This window comes from Cicer arietinum, chromosome 2 (assembly GCF_000331145.2).
Source record: "Cicer arietinum cultivar CDC Frontier isolate Library 1 chromosome 2, Cicar.CDCFrontier_v2.0, whole genome shotgun sequence".
NCBI classification, from domain to species: domain Eukaryota; kingdom Viridiplantae; phylum Streptophyta; class Magnoliopsida; order Fabales; family Fabaceae; genus Cicer; species Cicer arietinum.
In genome coordinates, this window is record NC_021161.2 from 44272823 (window position 1) to 44292552 (window position 19730).

The following is a 19730-nucleotide window of genomic DNA, read 5'->3' on the forward strand; positions in this document are numbered from 1 at the left end:
AAAAAATTAGTTCGAAAACAGTTTTGTTCTTAATTTTATAAATCAGTTCAGTTCAAAAACAGTTCGGTTCAATTTAGTTTTACAGTTTGATTCAATTTTTGAATTTTTTAACACCCCTACTATATATTATCCTTCTTTAAGATGACGATTTCATATTTCCTATCAACAATAGATTTTTTCTAACCTACACTAACTAATTAAGCTTATCATTTTACTAGGCAAAAGATCTTATATCTGAAGTCCCATAAAAGAGGTTATATATTGTATTTTGCAAGTATAATCAATCATTTTATTAAAGAATTGTTTATTTAATTTTTTACCAATTTTTACAGAGAACAACATATTATTAAAAAAATAATTTATCTTTTTGATATAATTTTTAAAAGGAATTATCTTTTTACAAAAAAATTAATTTAAACGAAGCTGATATAGCTTCTTATAAAAAAACCTTATTTAAGTAATTCATATCTGTGGTACAATATTTTTTATAAAATAAAATTTTAAAAACATCTAATAAATGCTTGAAAAGTTTTTTGTAGCCTCATAAATATATTTTTCAAGAGGTATATTTTTTTAACGATTAATATTTAGATTACTGAGTGTCAAACATAATCATATATTAATCAATAATAAATACATCTAAAATAACTCTTATAATTTTTTAAAAAAATTTAACAAATATCATTTTTCTAATCTATATAACAAACAGGTCCCAAATCTAAGGTATGCTTAGAATCCTTGCAGTATGTTAAAAATATTGAGTCAAGTAAACTTAATAATAAGATGGACTCCAAGTAACCAACTTAAATGAATAAGACTACGTGGGCCTGTATATCTTGCACAAGCATTTATTTTTCTCGTAATTTAAACTTTTGAAAGGTGTGTGGAGGTGGGGATGATGATATGGAAGATGAAAGATGGGTTCTTAGTGGCTGAGTTGACTGAATTGCATTGCTTAGTTTTTTTTTTTTACAAGAATTGCATTGCTTAGTCACTAAAGTGTTGTATTGCTAATATTTGTGTTTTTATATGAAATGTTAGATGTGGGCCAAACAAAGATTATGAGTATGATCATGACTTAAGAACAAGATAAAGATATAGGATTTCATATATTTTTAACAAGTATACAATTTAATTTTCATTTCCACAAAAGTATATAATTTATTCAATAATATTATAAAATAGTAAATTAAAAATTACAATGTATATGAAATTTATACAACATAAATTGGTGCCTTTGTCTTTCTCTGCTATTTCATCAAAAACAATGATTGGGCTCCTCACTTGAATATTACCATCATCCCAAACCAAAGATGCTGAACCAATAGATTCCTTCATTGATCCTTCTATAGTGAGAACATATGTCTGGTTTTCTCCTCGTGAAGTGAAGGACAAAACATTAGGCTTTACAGAAATATTGGGTCCTTTAGGAGTTATCACAATTGCTCTATATGTAGACATTGGCAAGCCAACATTTGTAACAATCCTTTTGAAGCTTCCACTTACATGATGCTTTGGGCGTGGAGCTTTGATGGAAAGCACTACGCCAAAAATGACATTTAACAGCGCCCATTTTACAGCGCTTGCTAAACACAAGCGCTGTTGTAATCATATTTTAAAAATAACGGAACCTTTTACAGCGCTTTTGATGACAAGCGCTGTAGTAGGTCATATAACGTTTGCGCATAACGTTATAAGGCTTTTACAGCGCTTGTCAAAACAGCGCTGTAAAAGGAAGCGCTTTCGCGTATCAGTTACAACGCTTTTTTCACAAGCTGCTGTAAACACATGCGCTTCCAAATATTTGAACTACCTAATACAGCGCTTTTTTCACAAGCGCTGTAAAATATATGCGCTTTCATTGAATTTAACTACCTATTACAGCGCTTTTTTCACAAGCGCTGTAAAACACATGCGCTTTCATTGAATTTAACTACCTATTACAGCGCTTTTTTCACAAGCGCTGTAAAATACATCTTTCAAATAATTATATACGTTGCGAACCCTAATATCCTCTACGTACTGTGCGGCCATCTACGTTGTCTAAGGTATTTTTTACACATGATCTGTTATGTTTTGAAATTGTCAAAAATTGTCAAAAACTCATACCACATGATCTGTTCTGTTTTGAAATTGTCAAAAATTGTCAAAAACTCATACCACATGATCTGTTCTGTTTTGAAATTGTCAAAAATTGTCAAAAACTCATACCACATGATCTGTTCTGTTTTGAAATTGTCAAAAATTGTCAAAAACTCATACCACATGATCTGTTCTGTTTTGAAATTGTTAGTTGATATTGGTTTCTTTTTGAAACTTGTTGATATGTTTTGAAAGCTTATTATTTTTGTTACTGCATTTATATAGGTGGTATAATATGGATAGGAAATGGATTTCAGCCAATCGATTGTCAAAAGAGTATGAAATTGGAGTGAAGGAGTTTGTTGAGTTTGCAGTGAAGAATGCAAAAGATCCAAATAGAGTAGTTTGTCCTTGTTTAAAATGTTGTTTTGGAAAACGTGTTAGAGAAGATGAATTAGAAGGACATCTAGTATGTAATGGAATTGATCAAAGCTACACATGTTGGATAAGACATGGTGAGAAAAAAAAAGGAAACATTAATTTTGAGAATAGTTCTACATATGCTTCAACTGATTTCGATACAGATACATATGAGCCGGACCGAGTTGATGAGATTGCAAAAGCAGTTGAAGAAGATCTTCGAGATTGTCCTAAAATGTTTGAAAGTTTGTTGAGTGATGCAGAGAAAGAATTATATAATGGTTGTACTAAATTCACAAGACTGTCAGCGATATTAAAGTTGTACAACTTAAAAGCGAGTAATGGATGGTCTGATAAAAGCTTTACGGAATTATTAACACTCATAAAAGATATGTTGCCAGATGATAATGAACTTCCCAGTCGAACCTACGAGGCTAAACGGATTTTGTGTTCTATTGGAATGAGTTACGAAAGGATTCATGCGTGTCCTAACGATTGCATTTTATTTCGAAACGAATATGAACTACTTAAGGCGTGTCCGAAATGCAATGTCTCTCGATATAAGAAGAAAGAATCTACTCCAGCAAAAGTCGTGTGGTATTTTCCTATAATACCAAGATTTAGGCGCATGTATCGCAGTGAAGAAGATTCAAAACACTTGACATGGCATGCAGATGAAAGAATTAGAGATGGAATGTTTCGACACCCTGCAGATTCCCCACAATGGGCAAAAATTGATCACGAGTATCCTGAATTCGGGATAGAGTCAAGAAATCTAAGACTTGCACTTTCTACTGATGGAATGAATCCACATGGTCTTCAAAGCATCTCACATAGCACGTGGCCTGTGATTTTGGTAATATATAACCTACCTCCATGGTTATGTATGAAGCGTAAGTTTATGATGTTGTCTCTGTTAATTTCTGGACCCAAACAACCGGGGAATGATATCGACGTATACTTGACTCCTCTAATCGAAAATTTAAAAAGTATGTGGGAGACAGGTGTGGAAGTTTATGATGGGTATAAGAAAGAATGTTTCAATTTAAGGGTTATGTTGTTCGGCATAATTAATGATTTTCCAGCATATGGTAATTTATCAGGATATAGCATTAAAGGTCAGTGTGCATGTCCTATATGTGAAGAGAGTACAAATTGGATGCGGTTGAAACATTGTAAGAAGAATGTGTTTCTTGGACATCGTAGATTTTTACCTTATAGTCATCAGTATCGTGGGTGGAGAAATGCATTCAATGGAAAATCAGAGGAAGGTAAAGCTCCTTTAGCACCGACTGGATATCAAATACTTGAAAAAGTACAAGGTTTGACCAATAAATTTGGCAAACCTTTTGCGGGAGAGCTGGTGAAAACTGGGTGGAAGAAAAAGTCAATTTTCTTTGAATTGCCATATTGGAAGTCATTGTATGTAAGACATTTCCTCGATGTGATGCATATTGAAAAAAATGTATTTGAAAGTGTTATTGGTACGTTACTCAATGTTCCAGGAAAGTCTAAAGATGGCGTCAATGCAAGATTGGACTTGGTCGATATGGGAATAAGAAATGAACTGGCTCCAGTAAAGAAAGGAAATCGCACATATCTACCTCCAGCCGCTCATACTCTATCTAGAAAGGAAAAAATTGTTTTATGTAAATTTCTACACGAAGTTAAAGTTCCAGAAGGATACTCTTCGAACATTAAAAATTTGGTTTGTATGAAAGACCTCAAGTTAAAAGGTTTGAAGACCCATGATTGTCATATTATAATGGAGCATTTGCTACCAATAGGTATACGTTCCATTTTACCTGAAAAAGTTCGACTAGCCTTAACTAGATTATGTTTCTTCTTCAGGGAAATTTGTAGTAAAGTGATCGACCCTCAGAAATTACCGACATTGCAGAGGGAAATTGTTGTTACTTTGTGTGAGCTTGAAATGTATTTCCCACCATCGTTTTTTGATATAATGGTTCACCTTACTGTTCATCTGGTTAAGGAGACACAACTTTGTGGGCCAGCTTATATGAGATGGATGTATCCGATAGAACGATATATGAAAATATTAAAAGGGTACGTAAAAAGTAGAAGTCGACCAGAAGGTTGTATTGCTGAACGATACATTGTTGAAGAGGCTGCTGAATTTTGTACTGAATATCTGTCCAATGTTGAATCCATAGGGCTTCCCATGTCTCGTCATTCGGGAAGACTATCAGGAGAAGGGATAACTGGAAGGAGACTACTGACTATATCAAGGACAGAATGGGAGCAGGCACAATTGTATGTTCTGCACAATGATGATGAGGTTCAACCGTATGTTACAATACACATTGATCAGTTATCTCGTTTGAACATGAATAGGAATCAAAATTGGATAACTCGAGAGCACAATCGAAGTTTTGTAACATGGTTAAAAAATCACATAATGTCAAAATTTGATATAGACCCCGGATCAATTTCAAATAGATTGAGGTGGCTAGCAAATGGTCCGAGCTTACATGTCTTTTCTTACACTGGTTATGTTATTAACGGCTACACATTTTATACCAAAGAACAAGATGATCAGACCACTATGCAAAATAGTGGAGTCACTCTCGTAGCTGAAGCGATGCATGTCTCAAGTGCAAAAGACAAAAACCCAATATATGCAAATCTATCATATTTTGGGGTTATCGAGCGCATATGGGAGTTAGACTACACAATGTTTCGTGTTCCCATATTTGGTTGCAAGTGGGTCGATAATAATAATGGCGTTCGGATTGATGAGTCAGGATTCTTGCTTGTCGATTTTAATAGGGTGGGATACAAAGACGAGCCTTTTATTTTAGCGTCGCAAGCTCAACAAGTGTTTTATGTCACTGATCCTTCTAATGATAAATGGTCTGTTGTCCTATCGACCAATAAAATAAGTGATGATAACAATAATGATGAAGATGTTGGTAATGATCTTTTATTTGCAACATCACAACAACCACATGAAATTGATTCAACTGATGATGGTTTATATCTTAGAGATGATCATGATGAGGGAATTTGGATTAATCCATCGTTTCGTATTGTAAATGGACAAACAAATGTGAATGTCACCAGGAAAAGAAGAAGGGCATCTTAATGTATATATATGTTTAATTGTTTTATATAAGCTATGCATGTAATCTGAACTGTGTTATTGTAAATATGCATGTAATCTGAATTGAGTGTTTTATACTAAGTTCTGATTAATTTATTTTCTGATTAATTTATTTTCTGCTTATATTTAGCTTGATTTGAGTGTTTTATACCAAGTTCATGTAACAATGAGTGTTTTATATTTAGCTTGATTTACATGAACTGAACTGAATATAAATTAGTAATTTACATGAACTGAACTGAACTGAATAGAGAGATTCTCTTTTGCTCAGTGCATATATATATATAGATTCTTCAGAATACTCATTTCTAATAATTCATCATCTCCTAAAGTATTGTGATAAAGACAATGATAACAATATTTTTAATCCAATAAACAATGATAAAAATGTTTTTAATGTCATCCCAACCCAAATAAACCAAACACAAAAATAAAATAAAGAGACATTTTACAGCGCTTATCTTAAAAAGCGCTGTAAAAGATCCTTTTAAAAATAAAATAATGAGTGTTTTATACCTTTTACAGCGCTTTTCACACAAAGCGCTGTAAACGACTCTTTTGAAAGTGAGTAAAAAAGACATTTTACAGCGCTTATTTGACAAAGCGCTGTAAAAAAGCTTTAAAAATAATATTCATCAGACACCTAATTTCTTCAAACACCTTGTACGCATCATGGGAATCCAAAAAACATCAGACACAAACCCATTTCTTCAAACACCTTGTACGCATCATGGGAATCCAAAAAACATCAGACACAAACCCATTTCTTCAAACACCTTGTACGCATCATGGGAATCCCCAAAAACACCAGACACAAACCCATTTTTCGCAACATGGCAATGATCCTGAATACCAATTAAGTTTCGATTTAAGAAGGAAAGAGAATGTAAAGAGATAAAAAGGGTGTTGAGGTGGAGATTGAATTGTGAAAGAGTAAGCTTTGATGTTTGTGAAGAAGATGCATAAAAGGAGAAGAGTTTGGTGAAGAGGAAGGGATTTTTGTGGTGACCAGTTACTACTATGTGGGTTTTGCATGCATGTTGAGCTTGTTTAAAAAATAACATAACATAACAAAACACAAAAACAATAAGGCCTTTTACAGCGCTTATTTGGAAAAAGCGCTGTAAAAGAGCCTTTTAAAATTAACATAAAGAGACATTTTAGAGCGCTTATGTGGAAAAGCGCTGTAAAAGGCTTTAAAAAACATTCATATAACATAATAACACACGGAGGTCTTTTACAGCGCTTATTTGGGAAAAGCGCTGTAAAAGAGCCTCTTAAAATTAACATAAAGAGACATTTTAGAGCGCTTATGTGTAAAAGCGCTGTAAAAGGCATTCAAATAACATAATAACACACGGAGGTCTTTTACAGCGCTTATTTGAAAAAAGCGCTGTAAAAGAGCCTTTTAAAAATTTAACTAAAGAAGCCTTTTAGAGCGCTTATGTGTGAAAGCGCTGTAAAAGGCATTCATATAACATAATAACACACGGAGGTCTTTTACAGCGCTTATTTGAAAAAAGCGCTGTAAAAGAGCCTTTTAAAAATTTAACTAAAGAAGCCTTTTAGAGCGCTTATGTGTGAAAGCGCTGTAAAAGGCATTCATATAACATAATAACACACGGAGGTCTTTTACAGCGCTTATTTGAAAAAAGCGCTGTAAAAGGCATTCAAATAACATAATAACACACGGAGGTCTTTTACAGCGCTTATTTGAAAAAAGCGCTGTAAAAGGCATTCAAATAACATAATAACACACGGAGGTCTTTTACAGCGCTTATTTGAAAAAAGCGCTGTAAAAGAGCCTTTTAAAAATTTAACTAAAGAAGCCTTTTAGAGCGCTTTACAAAATAAGCGCTGTAAAAGGCTTATAAAAAGCGCTGTAAAAGTGTTACGTATATATAACAGTTACCTCTTCAGTTTCCTCTTCATTACGTAACCTTCATCTCAACCTTCATTTCTTCTCTTCTTTTGCAAACCCTATCATCCCGTCCTTTACGAACCTTATTTCCACGATCATCTCCTTCATTTCGAACCTTATTTCCATCCAAGATCATCTCTCCCATTTCACACAATATATTTTCATTGAAATACGTAACCCTCATTACGTATTTCTTCAAACCGTATTTCTGTGAACCATATTTCTGTGAACTTTCTGCAAACCCTCTTTTCTTTGCATTTCGTCTTTCTTCGAACCATCATTATTCAGGTATTGATGTTATTAAATTTTTGTAATCATTAGAATGCATGTTGAGCTTTTTTAAGATATACTGATACATGTTGAGTTTGTTTATAATAATGCATGATCCATGTTGAGCTTGTTGATGTTATACTAAAGTGCATGTTGAACTTGTTGTAGTTAAATGGATACAAACAAAGATTTAGAAGTTCAAAATGAAGAAGTTGGCACCTCTAAGACTTACGAAAAAGAAGTCAAACGTGGTGCAACTATCATGCAAAGGGTGATTAAAGCACGGAGCAGTGGCATTAAATTTGAGGTATACTATATATACTCTGTTTGCTGTGTGTTTTTTTATCTTTTTTTAGGGTTTAGGGCATGTACTTACTATATGAGTTTATTAGGTTGGCTGGAACGAGAGTGGTCAGCCAGTTGACCCCAACAGCTCCATGTTTGTAAGCTACATTGGGGCTGTTGTTCGTCAAAATGTCCCAATAACAATAGACAACTGGAGAGATAAGGCGTTGAAGGATGCCAAAGATATCATCTGGAATGACATTCAAGTAAATATTTTGATCTACTCTTTTGTCATTTATAATTTTTTTTCTGTAAAATACATTACTTATAATTGTTTTCATTGCAGACCACTTTTGTTCTTGATGAGGAACGAAAGTCATATGTTTTGAGAGTTGCTGGGAAAATCCATCGTGGATTTAGATCCCATCTCTCAAATTTCTATCTAAAAGATAGAGAAGGAAACACAAATGCTGAACCTCCAAAGATATATCAACATTATATATCAAAGGATGAATGGAGTGCATTTGTTTCCAAACGTTCTGACCCGGCGTTTGTCGTAAGTGATTAATTTATTAGCATTTGTGTTTTATTATTCATATTCGTAGCGTATTTTAAATTTTTACACAATTGCTATTTTTTTTTTATATAGAATATTAGTAAGGCAAATCGCGAACGGGCAAGCAACCCAAAACACCCATACAAGAAATCACGTATGGGATATGCACGCCTTGAACAAAAAATTGTAAGTAATTAAACATCACTTGTAATTTGTATTATAAACTATAGTGTGTAACTAATTTGTATTATTTTGTTTATGATTTTAACGAATAGAGAAAAGACACCCAAGCCGATCAACCCTTGGGTCGTCATATCTTATGGAAGGAAGCGCGTGTTAACAAAGAAGGAGTGGTTGATAATGAAAATGTCAAGAAAGTTGTAGAACTTTGTGTAAGTATATTATCACTTTAATATTTTTTAATATTGTATTTTAAAAATGCTATTGAACTTATCTTTTTAATGTTACATGTATTTTAGGAAACTATTGAACAAAGTTCTGAAACTCAAGAGGGCAACAAGGATACGTGCAGGGACATTCTTGGGAAAGTGTTTAATGTCCCTGAGTATTCCGGTCGAGTGAGGGGGAAAGGATTTGGCGTAACTCCCAAAAGCTTTTTTCCTCAAGAGAAGCGCCAAAAACCTTCCAACGAGGAAGTATTAGAGAAGCTCAGAATCTTATCGGAGCAAGTGGCACTCTTGGTGAATACGAATAAAGACAAGCAACTTCCGGTTCAGCTCCAACCTGAAATACAAATGGAGAGTGAAACCGGGAGTTGCAACGTCGGTTTGAAGAGTATTCCCGAGGTAATTAATTACTTACTACTTACTTGCTTATGTAATTACTTATGTATTAAACAAACTTATATATTAACTGTACTTATGTTTTAACTATTGATGTAGGGTGTCACTACATGTGTCCTATACTTGTCCTCGCCGACTCAACGGAAGGTGGGAAAAGGAATATTGCACAATACTTCGGGAGAAGTATTGCACAATATTCCGATCCCCGCGGGCCATGTCAAAGTATCGCCTACGGTTGCTTTCGAACCAACTGCACCGTTGCCCATAAAGTTACAGAGTTCTGATTTCTGTTCTACTGATTGTGTGAACTGCTTATGGTATTTGAATATGTTTTGTTGTTGTGTGCACTGATTGTGAAGTGATTTTGAATCAAAATAATTTTGGATACAAAGATAAAAGACAGCACTTTTTAAAAAAAATGCCATAAAAAGCTAAAAAGCGCTTTTCATTTCAAATAATTAATTTACAGCGTTTAAAAAAAAAACACACACATTTTACAACGCTTTTTTTAAAAAGCGCTGTAAAATGTTGTTGTAAAGCGCTTTAATGGTGCACATTTTACAGCGCTTTCCTGCGAAAGCGCTGTAAAATGTACAACAAAAGCGCTGTAAAATGCACACCCATAATATGAAATTATGGGTGGGGATTTTACAGCGCTTTCTTGAGAAAGCGCTGTAAAATGCAGACCCATAATATGAAAATTATGGGTGTACATTTTACAGCGCTTGTGTTAAAAAGCGCTCTAAAAGCAGACCCATAACTCATATAATGGGGTGCATATGACATCGCTTTTTTGAAGAAGCGCTGTAAAATGTGCATAACAAGCGCGCGTTATATTTATATGTTTTATAGCACTTTTTTAAAAGCGTTGTTGTATCATTTACAGCGCTCGATTCCACATCGCTTATTTTTTTGAAAAAGCGCTGTAAATGGCTTAAAAAAAGCGCTGTAAAATGCGTTTTTTCGCGTAGTGAAATGAAGGATAATTTAAATCCCTTGTCGTCGATGTCTTAGAGCAATTGTTTTCATCCTCGGTGATTTGTTGTAAAACTGTTCCATTGACACCTTGTCCACATAAAAATGTTATGTAGTCAGTTTCACTGGCGTCATATATTAAACCATGATTTACTGCCTTGACAAGGTCAATTTGACCAGTTCCATAAGCAAATTCTGCGTCATTGTTATTTATTGAACTCATCTGTTTAGCTGCAACACAAATATATTTATATTAGTTCAAAACATGTAAAGTAAATTAATTTCAGCTCAAATAAAATAAACTTGAACTATATCATCTCATTATGAGTAGACACGCACTGCATGTCGACTTTAATATGTAAATTATTTTTGAAAGAATAACTAAACAGTTTTGAGCGATCGGTCAATTTTTTTTTTACAACTGTTAAAATCACTTGTAAGTAATTCATTATATTTGTTTTCATTAATTAAATAACTAGACAATAAAATAGACAAAATATTTTCTTTTTGTCAACTTTAAAGCTTTATCTATTTTATTTTATTTTATTTATTTATTTATTTATTATGTATTGTTTCGTACTTGACAAAATGAGTTTAATACTATACATTAATAATATATATATGTCTGTGTACAATAAAAAAATATAAAACATACATATAACTGTGAATGTATTAAAATGAAGTGAAGTGTCCGTAACCAAAGGGTAATCTTTCATCAAAGATAACTCTTTGCAAATATTAGTTAAAATTAAGCAAGTTTAGTTTTATTTAAAAGATTGAAATATTGATCGAAGTTAGAGACTATAAACTTTTGTTAATTACCTGTTGTCATTAGGGCAGAACGGATAGCAGCAGGCGACCATGTCGGATGAAATGATTTGATGTACGCTGCTGCACCAGACACATGTGGACAAGACATTGAAGTTCCGGATAAAATGTTGAACTCCAATTTTTTGTGCTCACCAAGAATTTCATTAATTGGAGAAATTGGAGGCCAAGTAGCTAGAATATCTACTCCAGGAGCAGCTAAGTCCGGCTACAACATTAAACAAAAAAGTTTAACAAAAATATTGTTTAAATAAATAGAGGTGTATTTAATTTATTAATTCATAAAAATATAACCTTGAGAATCTCAGGTGTAGCGTTGTTTGGACCCCTAGCAGAGAAAGAGGCAACTATGGGAGCCATAGTATCTTTTAATTCATTGGTCTTGAAGATGGTTGCAGATGGAAATCTATAAATTGATAAATACAATAAACTTTAGATAAGTGAAGTTGTCTGAATTATTGTAAATGTATGTGAAACTTCCACTTCATACCTTGTAGAGTGCATATATTTACGTATTTTGGCCACATCCTTTGATAGAAGGTAACAAGCAGGTAAGGGAAAAGAGAATGCATTATCCATAGAAGTTTGACCTTGTATTAAGACACCCACAGCACCAGCTCTAAAGGCTTATGGGGCTCCTAGTCTTCCTTCACATACAACAATGTTACCCTTTACCAACTTATCATCCAACGAGTTCATTGAGCAATTCCTACAATTTTTGAATAATGTCAGTTTTATACCTCACATGATTATTAATAATTTAAAGTTCATTTTTAATACTAAAGTTGAATTGTAATGAGTTAAAGAGACTCAAAACATTTTCCCTTTACTTATTTTAACCTGGATAAGTGTTTATCCACGCCAGTATTTGCTGCATCTCTACCAAAGATAAGAGGATATTGTTTTCCTTGAAGGTCAAATGTGTTCAAGGAAATACCCTAAACATGAAATAAATGGTTATTGACATATACATAAAAAGAGAATATCAAGAAATGAGAAATTTTATATTTTGAAGTCATTAACTATGACAAATCATAGGAAATTAGAAAAACATAAATTACCTCAAAAGTTCTATTATCTCCTAATTTGACAATAGTAACAAACTTCCTATCTAAGGTGCTTGCTGCTACAGAAATTGCCCAAGGTTGAAAATTTTGCACGGATTTAGGATGTGGACCTTTGTTCCCAGCAGAAAGTACTGTTAGAACTCCATGTCTCATAGCATGGAAAGATCCAATTGACAATGCATCTCTAAAGTAGATATTATTTGTTGAATCTTTTCCAATCGAGACAGATAAGATATCAACACCATCTGCAATCGCATCATCAAATGGGTATTAATCAGTCATGAAATGGAATTAAATAATTACTAATAACCATTTTTTGTTGTGTCATTACTAGCTTGACAATGGACGGTCGGTCTTCTATTGGTTTCTTGCTTCTCCTCATTATTTCACTTTTTGTGAAATGTTACTCATCTTTTCAAGATGATGACCTAAAGGCAAATAAACTTCACCATCTCCTTATGAAATTTTCATGGTTCATGTTTTTAGTGGATTAATTTGGCTAGGGCATTTATAATTTTAATGATAAATATGTTCAATTAAAAATGTAGATTTATATTGTGTACACTGGAAATAGCCTAAAGGATGAAACATCTTCATTGCTCCATTACAATTATTTGCTACAACAAACTGCAAACAGGTTAAATTATTCTATTACATTTTTAGGCACGTAGTGGTACAATAAATAAGGGTAAGGCTAAGAAATGGAATTAAATGATGATCAATGGGGCCTTATTTTTATCTAATTAGTAATCTCACATCATAAATGAGAATGTCATTTCATAAAAATTGAGCAAATTGATAAATTTCAAAAATTATAAAATTAAAGGACTAAAACTCCAATTTTTAAAATTAAAAAATTAAAAATTAAATTAAAACAAAATAGATAGATCAAAATGTATTTAAGTATTTTTCTAACAAAAGAGTGCATTAACCTACCGATAGGGATGAGAATAGGCTAGGCCGTCCGTCAGAGGCCTATGGCCTGGCCTACTTATGGTCTGACCTGGTCTGGCCTATTTAATAAAAAGGTTAGGCTTAGGCCATTTTTAAAGCCTATTTATTTAAATAGGTCAGACCCAGGCTTATAAAAAAGCCTATTAGACCTGACAGGCCGGCTTATATATATTTTAATATTTATTAATATTATTTAGGCTAAATTACATCCGTTGTCCCTTAACTTAATTTTAGGTAACGTTTTAGTCCTTTATCTTTTTTTTTCTTCCCAATTTAGTCCTTTATTCATAACCATATCAAATAAAGTATGAAAATATGAGTTTATTTGAAGATTTGCGTTACGAATTTGATGAAATTTGTATTATATTGAAAAACATAATTAATTTTATGAGTTTTGATTAATTTTTTTTTTTGAATTTTTGTATAAAAAAAGATAACATTGTTGAAATTTTAAAACATAAAATATCAAATTGTCACTTAAAATTAAAATAAAGGACCAAGTAGGGAAAAAAAAAGATAAAGAACTAAAACGTTACCTGAAATTAAGTTAAGGGACCAATTTAGCCTATTATTTATTATTATTATTATATTAATAATATTATTTCTTATTTTAAATTTTATCAATTAAGCAATTACTCAGTAAGCATTCCACATTCAGTAGTTGTTCCATATTCGGTAGCATTCCATATTTGGTAGTCATTTCATATTTGGTAGCTGTTCAATTAGTCAATCATTAAGTAGTCTTCCATATTTGTTTAAAATGTAATAATGAGTGTGTTTGTTTCAGAAAAAAAAAAAAAAATTATTATTTGACACAAAAAATTATTTTTTAGGGTTTAAAGGATGTTTGTTTCATATTTTTTAAAAATTATTTTAAATATGCTTTTAAATAGGCTTCCTGGTCAGGCCAGACTTTTAAAAAGGTCAGGCCAGGCCGAAAAAAAAGCCTATGATAGATCGTAGGTCAGGCTTAGACTTAAAAAATAAATCGTAGGCCAGACTCAGGCCTTTCAAAGCCTGGCATAGACTGGCCTATTCCCACCCCTACCTACCGACAACATTCCCGCTACATTTTGGTATTTTCTATTATTTTTATAAAAGTAAAAAAGAATTACTATACTAAAATAAAGGAAATGTTTAATTAACTGGAATAATTTTTTTGATTGTTAAAAAAAATAAAAGGTTTAATTAATTTTAGTACTTATGAAATATATTATATTTTATTTATTCATCACAATCTTATATTTTTTTATAAAAATAAATGAAAAGTTGGCCTCTCTCCTCACTTACAATCTGTTTTTTTTAAATGAATTGATGTTTGAGACAATTAAAATTTTAATATTATCTTAAACTAATTTTATTGTTAAAAAATAAAATTTAACTAATTAATTAAAAATAAAAATAAGAATAAGTCGACTCGTTAAAACCTTGAGAAAACATTAATACTCTTGAGAAATAAATAAGTATAGAGCAAGGCAATTCATAGACAACTAAAATGTAAAGTAATTTATTGGAATCAAATTTTAATTATCCTATAAAAAAAAGGTGAGCATTGAACGATCTCAATCTGTAGAGTTTTGTTACATATGATATAAATCACAATGGTTCAATGTCACGTCATTTTAAAAATTAATTAAAATATTAAATTAATATTAATTTAAATTTACAACATATATTTTTCAAACATAATTGCTCCATATAAAATCTGTCGATAGTTATTATTGTTTCATTTGAAATTCATCAGAAAAGTGTTTAAATTCCGTCGCATATCATTCCCAAAAACGTCCATATAAAAGGATTTTTTAGTAGTGAGTTTTGTCAAAAGGGTATTGATAAATAATATAATATATTCAAATTAGAATAACAAGGTTTTCTTTTGGTATATAAATAACTCATGCTGAAAATAGAACGGTATTTGTTTGATTGGTTGTGACGTAATTGTCACCTGATAATAAAATAAATGACATTTAACAGATAAAAATGTTATATAGGAGTCTTTTAAGATTTCAACTTCTAGCTACTGGTCAACTATTGGTTAACGTAATTATTTGTTAAGTTGATATCAAAATTTTCTCAATATTTTGAAGAGCGGAGCGTTAAAAGAGATCCATCAGGGATTCGATTATCACTCTTAATATAATTTTAATAATTATTAATATAACTTTGACTTTTAAAAAAAAGTAAATATATTATAATAAACTTAGTGAAGAGAGTAAATATTTGTAAAAATATAAAGTAGGAGAGAAAAATTAGATATAATAATATAAAATAAGAGAGAGAAAATAGATATAATTATTGGAACCAAAATGGTTTTCCACTTATAGTTTTAATGTTAATATAAGCATTTTATGAGAACAATAAATTTGTCTTAGTGGCTTCATTAAGTATTCAAAAATTAGAAGAAGAATATAAGAGGAAGGTACTAAAGGAAACGACCAGAGGTAAGTCACCAGAGGAAGTGACTAGAGAAAGAGATCAGCGGAACACAAAGTATATATGTATGCCTTTGAATATATGCCTTTAAAAGTAATGTGGCTCTAAAGGTTACGAAGATTGGGTCTGATGTATGAGTCTAATGTTTGAGTCTGATGACTGCCTATGAAGAATGGCTCTGAAACTAAGTTTGAAAGACAACCTCTAAAGACTTTCTGAAAATTGAATTTGAAGCATGCCTCTAAAATTCTTGCATGTCTCTGAGGTGCACAAACTTAACATGCATCTGAAGAGTTCATATCAAGGTATAATTAACTCTGAAGAGATTGTTCAAATCACTAATTCAAAGCTCACAATATGTTGATGAAAATGGTGCAACACAATCCAAATGTTGCTTCTAATAAGCATCTTCTAATGTTGCACTGACTCTTAAGTTTCAACAAGGTGATTTGCCAAATGCCATTAGTTCTAATTCATGTAATTCTGCCTCTAACTATCATTATTCAATAAACCCAATATCTCACTCCAACAAAAAAGTCAATGAATCTGATGGAAAGTCAACAATTGAAACTGAAAGAATTAAGTATAAAAAGAGGACTTATCTGAATCCATTCGAGAACAATCTGAATCCATTCCAGTTCAAATCAAGCAAGAGTATGAAAGAAGATTTGTGTTTTTGAAAACAATCTAAAATAAGATTTGATTTAGATATATAATTGAAGAAAATCTTTGACCAAGTTGAAAAGAACATATGGTCATGATTTGAAGAAGATATGATGAAAATCTTATCAACAAGAATATATGAATTATTTACAAGAATATTTGATCAAGATTTATCACAAAATGATATGTATTATTTACAAGAAGATTTGATCAAGTTTTATCACAAAAAGATATGTATTATTTACAAGAAGATTTGATCAAGATTTATCTACAAGAAGATATGAGTTATTTAAGAGAAGATTTGATCAAGATTTATCTACAAGAAGATAAGAATTATTTACAAGAAGATTTGATGAAGATTTATCAACAAGAAGATATGGATTATTTACAAGAAGAGTTGATCAGAATCTAGAAGAATATATTAATTATTTACAAGAAGATATAATCAAGAATTGTTTACAAGAATAAACATTCACAAGAAGATACATTTATAATTGCAAATATATGATTCAGATTTTGCAATGACAAAGGAGAAACTCCAACCTATTCTATAAATAGATACTCAAGACTGAATAAAAAAATAAGAGAATTCACAAGAACAAAATTTCATTAGTCATTAACGTTCATAAGGTTAATGTCTAGAAAAACATTTTCTCAAAAGAAATATTTTTGAAGTGTTTTCTAGTGTAAGAGTAATTGTTACAATTAGCTTGTTATAGGCAAACTAATTTGTTCCAAACTCTTGTATCCCAGACTGATAATGACTTTCGTGTTCCTTAAGCAATATGTAAGTTTTCATGTTGAGTTGGGAATACTTGGCTTGTAGAGTCAATGTGTTCGTGTTCCTAAAAAAATTTATAGGTTTAAGGTTGTTTTGAGAAGATCAATTTGTAGGGCCAGATGTTGTGTAATTAATATTTTTAATTAGTTGATTGAATTCTTCTTAGTAAGGGAACTCCACGTAACTACCAAATTGGTAGTGAACTAGGATAAATTTTTGTGTCACTTTAATTCTGTAATTCTTGTTTTACTTCTGCCTCTGATCACTTAACCCGATTGTTACTACTTTTATTCTAAATAAGTCACAAAATTCGAACTAGTTTTAAATAAATTAGCAAAAATAATTAGACTTAGTCAAAAACAATTCAACTCCCCTTCTCGTGCTTGCACCTTCAATAATAATACAAATTGAGATGAGAGAAAAAAAAAAGAATCAATAGATATTTCTATTTTAATTATTAATTACAAGGGAGAGTAAATAGATATAATAATGCAATAATAATAATAATATAGGAGATATAAGGTTAATTTATTTTACAAAAAAGGTTAATTTATTTTACAAAAAGCCAAACTATATTAAAAACGTGAAGCAGATGGTATGTGAAATAAGGTTGACTTTTTATTTCTTTGGAGAATAGAGTTGAGTGATAAAAAAATAGACGATTATATTATTACCTTTAACAAAATACTATAACAATATTAATTATTAATCTTGGTTGTTGAACATTTCTATTGTATAATATGTTTCTAAAATAGTATTGAGATAATTTTGAATTGACTAACAATGAGTTATGTTTTTAAAGATATTTATATCCTCTTATAAAATAAAATATAAATAAAAATTGATCAACTATACATATTATAAAATAGAGTTGATGTTATTAAATTATAGTTTAATCGATAAATATTAAAATTGTTGGATCGCACATCATATCTTATATTAGAATGCAAAATCGTACAGTTCTATATAAATTGCTGATGAGATTTACCTTTTTATATACATAGATAGTTGATCATAATTAAGACGAATGCTATGAGGCGCAAATGGTATAAATCATATATTTTGAAGTTCAAATATATGTAATAGTACACTTACCACACGAAATATACTCTTCTCTTTCATTTCCCATAGTATTCTAGTAATCTAGTTCCTTCCACAGTTAAAACACAAGATTTCGAAGATTCTCAACAAAAGTAGATAACTATCAAAATAGACAACCAATTACTACCTTCATGTCTTATTATAAATAATCATTATTCTTTTTTATTATAAAAAGTTGGTAGGATTATTAATGTATTTATTTTATATGTCAATGTTCTTAAAATAATTTTGTATTTAAAGTATTTAAATTTATTAAACTTAATTTTTTATATTTTAAGACAAATTATAGTAGTATTAAAAATAATATGTTTGAAAATAAATAAATAAACACACCTAACATAAATTGAGTGCCCGCATTCCATTTTATGATGGAAGGATATTGGTCTATGTGAGCTCATTGGACCAATCATTTTCATGCAACTCTCTTTGCCGCTTTTATTTCTTAATTACTGCAACTATGATTTTGCTTCCTTTAAGGCTCAAGGTAAAAATGGGTTTGGTATATGCTTTCAAAACCATTTGAATGCTTTCGTATTTGTATAATCCCTATTGATAGTTTCAAACTCTTTCATTGAAGAAGGAAATTCAACATGGATGACAAATGTCAAAACTTATTTTACAAACGTAACTCTAATATATATGCCTTTTCTGCAATTTGTAATACATATTACACTAAAACTATAAATTAAATCTCTCTTTATAGGCAATTTAGTAAAACAATTTCTCCCAACAAATTTAATATTATAATTAATATTTTAATTTTTGTGATTAGTCAACAAAGTCTTATATATTGAGACGAATGTACTACTATACTTGTATAAATTAGCCATTGTCAACTAAAAATGTTAATAATATTAATGCTAACAAGTTCACCTAAAGTATAATTAAATAAAAAATATAAGTTTGATTCATATACTTAATAAACAGACACACACACACACACACATATATATATATATAATATTGCCACTATTATTGTAGCTAGCTAGGTGTATAAATATGCAAGCTTGATTGCTTCCCGGTATGGAGTTTCCTCTCCTATCCGTTTTTATGATACTCGATGTGAGCTTAAACATCTAAACAACTAAATTATTATTATGATTATTGTACTTTTCTTCAAGTTATAGAAATTTAATTATATGTAAACTATGAAAATTGGATTTCTTCTACAGTTGTAGTAATTTAACTATATGTAAATTATGAAAGTTTCATTTCTTCCACTTTTATTGATAGTTGGCTCGTACTCTTTCTAATCATCTCTATTACAGAGTAACCTTCGTAATTTTTAGGAGACGTTTTTATTGTATCAAAGATTTAATTAATGATGAAATGCAATGAATTTCTTTTTACTCAAAAAATAAATAGAATTGAAAATACATTCGTATCATACTCTCAAACATAAGAAAATATATCCCTTTAAGAGACATCTAAAAATAAATTGTGTTAACCTCTCAAAACACATGTTAT

At 30.8% G+C, this 19730-nt stretch overlaps 1 protein-coding gene and 1 pseudogene across 1 annotated transcript; one reads left to right on the forward strand and one right to left on the reverse strand.

Moving 5' to 3' along the window:
• Positions 1 to 214: 214 nt before the first annotated feature.
• On the reverse strand, positions 215 to 12595 carry LOC101515100 (cucumisin-like; annotated as a pseudogene).
• Positions 1988 to 10390, forward strand: LOC140919304 (uncharacterized). Its single transcript, XM_073365135.1, has 3 exons — positions 1988 to 2048; positions 2368 to 3506; positions 10383 to 10390. The coding sequence occupies exons 2-3, from the start codon at positions 2378 to 2380 to the stop codon at positions 10388 to 10390; spliced, it is 1137 nt and encodes a 378-aa protein (XP_073221236.1). The 5' UTR covers positions 1988 to 2048; positions 2368 to 2377.
• Positions 12596 to 19730: the final 7135 nt, after the last annotated feature.

What these genes read in the sequence shown, in the direction of transcription:
- LOC140919304 (XM_073365135.1), top strand. Translation starts at nt 2,378, where the DNA reads ATGGATAGGAAATGGATTTCAGCCAATCGATTGTCAAAAGAGTATGAA.